Raw genomic sequence first — 7977 nt, 5'->3', positions numbered from 1 at the left:
GATGTGTAAATCATTGCTATTATACGCTTTAAAGATACAACAAGTATTTGAGAACAAAATTAGCCTATCTGAGAGAAAAGAGTGTGGCTAAAGTACTAGGACCTTTCAAGAATCATTAGGTATACAACTGAATACTTATAATTGAATATTACAATTCAATATAAGAATTTCAGCCTGAAGGTAATAAAGATATAGAAACAAAATGACTTTAACTATGGACATTTTATGTACTGTAATAAGGTGTATTCAATTTAATATTTTTGGTTGGCATCTATGGAATCTTGCTTCCTTTACATCAAAAGTTACCAATTTGGTTAATGTACTGCAGGTACAGTCCAAGTAAATTTTATTCAAGAGGAATGGCATGAGAAATAGGCACCAAAGATTTACAGAAGCTTTAAACATTACAGAACAAATTCTGGAAGAAAATACATCTTGGATTCCATTTTGCATGTAAACTCTATTAAAAGGAGGGAAATTCTGTTTACTGCTCTGTCCCTAGTGCTTAGAAAAATGCTTGGCACATAAAAGCTACCCCACAGCTACTAAAAGAGGTAAAATATGCAGAATATCATTACCTTAGAAAGGGAGAAAAATCTTCAAGTCACAGTATGCAAGAAACAGAGAGTTAAGTTGTAAAATATTTTTTATTGTAAAAACAGAGTCAACAAAGGTTGACAATGCAAATGTCATCCCAGATTTCCCCTTGGTTCTTGAATTTGCTGGGTTCCTATGTACCAGAAAGTCTCCATTAGCACTTCTCAGGCTTCATGGTCTTTTTGAGATATGTTGATTAATTATACTGCAATTATACTGTATATATTGCTTGGAAACAAATGTCCATATGATATTAAAACAAACAAAAAAAACTGTTGTGGCTCTGTTTCACATTTCCTACAGGGAAATCTATGTATCTCAGATGCTTTCACAATCTAACAGTAAAGTTAGTGCCTTAACCAAACCCAAAAATTCTCCGTCACATTACTGAATCAAACAGTCATGACATCTGCAATATATCCAGATTTAAATATTTAAAAACACAGAAGTTTGGAATTTAAAATAAACTTTAGGCTGATTTCTTCATATTTGAAAGACTGTAGTTATTTGCAGCATACGAATGGAGAGAATAGTGCAAAATGCATCAAGTTTTATATGATAAATATACTTTGAACCTAAATGGCTGCCTCAAAAGCAAAAAGTGAAAAATTACTAATTCTCAAAAGCAATCTAGGCTGACTCAATGAAGTTTACAATTTAGAAAGATCAACTGCTACTCTATTTCTATAGATTGCAAAATGATTTCAGAAACAGATTAACATATAATTGTTTTACAAAAATAGAAGTATCATTTGGGACTTTACAAAACTTTATAAAATATAACACTATATTTGCAAATTCAAGATAGTTTCACACTGAAATAGACAATACTTCCACCAATATAAGTCTAGTCAAACTTAACTGGTCCGTCTTCATCATTCTTACACATTATTTCTTCCAAGTCTTCAACCCAAGTAGATCTATGCTCTATCGTGGGATTTTTTTTTTTTTTTAAAGAGATTGTTTAATTTCAAAAGTTTTGTAAGATTTTCCATTCTAGAAATAATGTTAAAGCAGATGAATTTATACCTACAAATATGCTTTACTAAAAGTAGAAACTAATGCAGTGTGACAATTCTGTATTTGATAAATTTCAAATCAAATCCCTAAGAATGACAACCTATTAATTTAAAATATATATTTGACAATTTGGTACCTATAAAACATAAAAATATAATCACAACTATTTTATGGAAAAATATTCATATAGAATGAAGAAGCTCTAAATTTAGTTATTTGTAGCTTGCAGATGAGAAGTATTTTCTAATTATACCCATTCATAAACGCTCATTTTATCACCTCAAAGAGCACCAGTGTATTTTCAAAACAAACTAAAAGTGAGAAGGTAGGGGCTTATTTCATTTAACAGTGCTATTATGATAAGGCACCACTTGGTATACGAAAAAGCCGAACAAAGTATTTTCAAATCACGTTTTTTTGTTACTGGTGTCTTAACCATTACATAGAATGGTTAGGAAAAAAGCTAATAATATTAGCTAACTGCGTTATACAACTTTTTCCATCATTTTTTGCTTTTAGTATTTCCATATGACAGAACATATAGTAAACATCAATGTAATACATGATCTGTTAAAAAAAAATCTTTTCTCAACCTTCCAACAAAATAATCTAAAATTAAACAAGAATAAGAAACCAAAAATTTATCTGGTAGATTTGCAAAAGTCTATCCCTGTAGAAGAGCGGGGAGTTGGGTGGGGGTGGGGGGACAAAATGACAGGACCTATTTTCTATAGAATATATCGAGGCACATAGGTTAAAAGATTCTCAGGCAAATTCACGGCTAGAGCAAAACTGAGAGAAAGCTCAGAATTTTATGTTCTCCCAGAGCTGATTTCTCAGGTAGTCACACCCAATTAAATATTTCAAAATATGTCCTTAGTCACTGCTATCATCATCGTCATCATCATCAGATACATCATTTAAAGGAGACTTCAATGATTGACTGTAAGAGTCTGATCTAGTAGGCTGGCACGTGGCCATGTCCCCGGTGGAAAGCAGGTCATAGCAGAAGTCACAAATCCGCACAGGCTTAGAGGACTGGCTTGGAAGAAGAAATCTCTTTTCAGAGCAGGGCCCACAGACAACAAAACCACATTTGCGGCAATGGTGACGACGATTAACAGGTGTGAATTTTGCTTTCTGACAACGCATACATACAGTTGCCTCAGAGTCAGGAACCCAGACAGCAGCATGTTCATTACTGGGTGTCTTCCCACTTTTGGAGAGTAAGTCAGTAACACATTTATTTATGTGATTCATCCATTCTGATTTCTCAGTGGCAGTGGCAGCATAAACTGCAAATGATTTAGTTGGTGTCTTGATAAGCCATCCATTCCTTAAGTCTCCCTCATCTTTGATGGAATCAATAGTGACATTTTCCAGGGGAATAATATGTTGTTTGTTATATTTTTTCTTCTGGATGACAATATTGCCATATACAAGAATATCATTAAATAAGAAAAATTGCCTTGCTTTGGGCTTTTTTCTGCACAACTTAGTCAATACTCCTTCTCCAATAAGAACCCTTCCTGGTATAGTTAAGGGTTGACCAGCTGCTCCAAAACAGTTTTCTACTATATTTATACGTCTAGTATTTGCTTCACTGTTTGCCAAGCGATCCACCATCTTCTGCTAGTAGCCTTTGGGGAAAAAAAAAAAAAAAAAAAAAGAAGAAATTAGCACATAGAAATTGGAAATTCATGTAAGTTAAAGATTATATAACCTAAATTTAACAAATCCATACTTTTACTTATAGGCAAAATACTCCAACAAAATTGTTTCCCTCTAAGAAAATCACAAAGCATACAAAAAAGGTTAACCATCTCAATATAGCACTATACTACTGACTTAGGTACTTATAAAAAGCATAAACTTCTTACAGACATAAAGGAATAAGCAACTGGATGATAAATAGAAGTCCTCTCTGCAAAATAATAATCCCAGTCCCATGAAATTTAATCTCAGAGGGGTTCTGAAGAAGAGGACCAAATTCTGTAAAAACTAGGAGAAATTAATTAAGCTATTACCATTGAGCTAAGGCCTTATTCCTCTCATCTGGATTACCAGACTGTCTCCTGATGTGTCTCCTTGCCTTTGGTCTTGCCCCATAAATCAATCTTCAGGCAGTGATTTCTCAAATGCAAATCTCACCATGTCATTATTCAAAAGAACTCCCTTTGATCTACAAAATGCAGAATTTTTAGCATAGCATATAAGGCTGTTCATTATCTTGTTCTTGATTACCCTCTTAGACTCATCAGAAGTCACTCTTCACCTCAAACTTGTTCTAAGAATATCCTACTATTTACAGTCCATTTCATCACATGTACCTTCTCTTATGCTGTCGTATATCCTTTAATACTTACTCCTCACAGCTAACTCTTACTGATCCTTCAAGACTCAGTTTAGGTTATATCTAATTCAGAAGTCTCCCTTAAACTCTATTAGACTAAATACATTCCTCTATGCTCTTTACATTCCATGTACCTTTTGGTTTCATTCTTACCAAAGGATGAAATCTGTCTCCTTCAAAGGCTGCAATGGAACCTAAAAGACAGAGGCTATCTGATCTTTATCTCCGAAAATGACACCCTCCGGCACAGCAAAGGTGCTCAAAAATGTTGACAAGAACATTTTGGTATTTCATATTAATCCAATCTTAAATGACCATAGATTTAATCTCTAGATCCAATACTGACTTCATTCAAGTCCTTTAGTTGTGCCCTATTTCAAATTTACTAACCTAATACTACCACAACCAAGTCATATTAAAGAGGAGCATTTAAAGTTTAAAGATTAAGAACACAGTCTAAATTCCAGTATTCAGTTCATAAATTGATGATACTGTACCCCTTTTTGGTCTCCATTACAAAGATTCTGATTATTCCTGAATTTGTCTCTCCTCCAATCTTGGGTCCTTATAAAGCTCTCGTGCCCTCCACAAGGGTAGGCTCTGCCCTTAAAGTTGTTCCAAAGAATTTATATGATAATGCATGGCTCCAAACTGTGATGACTTCTTTTTCTAATTGCAGCAAATGTGCCAACCAATTAAAGGTCTACTGTTCTATGCACAGTGCGTCACAGGAGAGGAAATAAAAACACCTCATTAACACTAAAAGAGTCTCAATCTCATTCATAATTCAATGATATACAACATTAGGATATTTTTTACTAATCCGATTAACACAAATTTTTTAAATTTCCTAAGATGAAGTACTACTGAGGATACAGGGAAACAGGCACTCTTGTACACTACAGAAAATATGTATACTCACTGATCTAAGTATTTTATCAAAAGAAATTCCAGTCGAGTGCATAAACATATGTGCAAGTATATCCAACATAGCACTGTTTGTAACACACACAAAAAAGTTGGAGAAGCTCCAAATGTCCACAAGAGAAACTGGCTGAACAATTTATGATACACCCATAATAATATGCTAAGTATATGTTAATAATGAGATAGGTCTAAACATAGTGATATGGGAAAATGCTCAAGATATTTAGGTGGGGAAAGAGTTGAATGTCAATCTCATTTGTTTCAAATATATACTGTGTTTCATCAAATCTAAGATACTATAAGACACATCCTCATTTTATGTGCCACTGAAAATGAAAATGCTGACAATTACATCATGGCATACCCCTGATTGTATGACACCCCAAATTGAGACATCAGTAAAACATGTTCATCTTTACACACGGTGAAATATGGTTTAACATATAATCATAGGCACTTATAAATATGTAAGCACACACATAGAAAATAAAACTAGAAAACTATATAATGTCAACAATGGTTACTTATCTCTAAGAAGTACAATTATAGATAATTTTCATACTTTACACTATCTTCAAACATTCAACAAGTATTTATTTTGTTAATCACTGATCTAGGTGCAGGAGAAAAAATAATACACAACACATGCAATGTCCTTGCTCAAGGCTTACATCCTAGCTGGTGAGAAGGGAAACAGAAAACAAAATCGAGAACCAAGTTGTAAATTAATTGTACTGATTTTTTAAAGTGATTTTTTAAAAAATGTTTATTTTTGAGAAAGACAAAGACAGCGTGAGCAGGGAAGGGTAAAAGAGAGGGACACAAAGTAGGCTCCAGTCTCCGTGCTGTCAGCAGAGAGCCCAACGCAGGGCTTGAACTCACCAACCATGAGATCATGACCTGAGCTGAAGTCGGATGCTTAACTGGCTGAGCCACCCAGGCACCCCTTAAAGTGATTTTTGAAAAAACAACTAAGAAGCTACTCAGACTAGATGGTCAGGGAAGGCCTTTCTAAAGTGGTATTCTTTCAGCTGATAAGGAGGAACTAGATACACAGACATGAGGCGTGGAGATAGAGAAGTATATTTCAAGCAAAAGAAGTAACTGAAGGTCCTAAGGCAGAAGAGATTGGTGCTTTTAGAGAACTGAAAGTATCTATTTATTCCCATCTAAATCAACTGCAGATTTTACTTCTTTGGACATACAGATATTAATCAGCTCAAATGCAGTGCAAACAGGTTTCCTATTATTGCTACTACTGGAATTAATACCATCCAAATTTGTGCAATACTTTTTACATTCATTATTTTCTGACTTTAATGGTCTCAAATTCCTGTGAAGTAATTAAACAAGTTTTTACATCTTCCAAAGAAGCATCTAATAATATTTGCTGAAATGTGAGCTGAAAGAGAAACTAAGGCACAAAGACAGACATTCAATAATGTCCAAGGCAAAACAGCCTGGAAGTTATTCTACTCATTGGGAGTCCAAGCACCCAGCTGAGCATTGCATGCATTACTGTATATCCTACTCAGGGCAACCTTACAATAGAAATGCACTATTAGCTCCATTTTATAGATGGGTAAACAGATATAAAGGAGTTAAGAATGCTGTCCAAGGCTGTCACAGAACTGGGGCTCCAATGTGTTTCCTCTGTGCTGTTACCAGTATATTATGGTACACTAATTATTCCTTAAGGGTCCATTGATTCTACAAGAATTAAGAAAGCTATTGCTAACCTTTGGACCTTCACTGCAAACCCTAAAAAAAATAAAGAAAAGAATACCAACTGGAGAAAAAATAACCTGAAAGGACAAGTCATCATACCTTATTTAGCCAGTCTCCTGAATGGATCATTCTTCAAATTTTACAATTTTAAGCCTGAATCTCTGTTCATAAATCTTGCCCCATTTAAGAATGAAGAAACAAAAGAGATGTTTGGGCATCATTAATTGATATTTGGCTAGAACAAATAGCTTTCAAAGTTTGACAGTGACCCACATAAAAAATACATTTCATACTGCAGGATTACAAATACATACTCATAATTCTTCCAACTATAAATAATGTATTCTGTTATCTTCATTTATTTTAATGATAGTTGCAGGCCCACTTGATTGAGTTCACTAATGGATTGTGACCTATATTTGAACAACAATGAACATAAAGACCTCTCCATTATCCCTGTTGGTCCTAAAATATTTCTGTATGGACATGAAGAAGGACATGAAGAAGGGAAGCACTGAGCTAAAAAACCCAGGAATACACAAATGCCCTGTGTGCACAAGCACACACACAATACAGAAGTAGTTGGGTATCCAGCAGGGACAGCACATAGAGGGATGGGAGAATAGGGGGAAGTCACCAAAAGCAAAATCAAAGTACCACTTTTAGCTGGATTACTGCTAGGTACCCCAAAGCAAGGTTCTTTGGTAAACTGGATTAGTGTACCACCCTTTCACTCAGGGCCTAAACAGGGCCTCTGCCTTCCCCCAAAGGCCAAATTCAAATTTACCAAGAGCACAATGAGGTGCCTCAAGCAGTAAGAACTCTTAAAGACTTTTGTGAGAATATAGAATGTAAGATTACTCAGCCAGCCAAGGAAGGAGTCCTTTGCATAACTTACTCAATGAGGGGCACAGAAAAAGGAGAAGACAACTCTAAGACGTGGCCTAATTAAATTTTTATCTACTTTTCTTAGGAAGGAATACCACTGACTATAGGAAGAGTTAGGAAGAAAGCTTCCCCATCCTCTGGCAGAGATGATTTCTTTAGAACAGTTTCCAAGAAATAAAATTACTTGGTCAAAAGGCATGAATATTTAAGGCTGTTACCTTTTACAAAATTTCCATTCTGAGAGGTAACACCGATTTACCAAGCAGCACAATGACTGTACATACCTAATCTTGTCTCACATATTTTTCCTCAAAAATGTCAGCAAACTAGATACCAAAAATGGCATGTCACTCTATTACTTTCATTTGCTTTTTTTATTTAACATTTATTGAACACTTTTTAGATGGTATTCTTATTCTCCTCTCAGAGCAGAGTCTACTGAAGGAGAAAGGCAGTAAACGATT

General features: G+C 34.7%; 1 protein-coding gene across 5 annotated transcripts in view; it reads right to left on the bottom strand.

The window, feature by feature from the left end:
• Positions 1 to 628: 628 nt before the first annotated feature.
• PLEKHF2 (pleckstrin homology and FYVE domain containing 2) overlaps positions 629 to 7977 on the bottom strand; it is a 28533-nt gene continuing 21184 nt past the window's right edge. For 4 of the 5 annotated variants that reach the window (XM_030303774.1, XM_032592008.1, XM_030303772.1 and 1 more), the window contains exon 2: positions 629 to 3257. In XM_030303774.1, the coding sequence (XP_030159634.1) occupies positions 2494 to 3243 (750 nt within the window). In that variant the 5' untranslated portion in view covers positions 3244 to 3257 and the 3' untranslated portion in view covers positions 629 to 2493. Of the gene's footprint in view, positions 3258 to 3644; positions 5447 to 7977 lie in introns of those variants that run through there. The other variant, XM_030303773.1, reaches the window with a different exon arrangement.

Source organism: Lynx canadensis, chromosome F2 (genome assembly GCF_007474595.2).
Source record: "Lynx canadensis isolate LIC74 chromosome F2, mLynCan4.pri.v2, whole genome shotgun sequence".
NCBI lineage: Eukaryota > Metazoa > Chordata > Mammalia > Carnivora > Felidae > Lynx > Lynx canadensis.
Note: the sequence above shows the minus strand (reverse complement) of the source record. Positions and strands in the feature narration are given on the sequence as shown.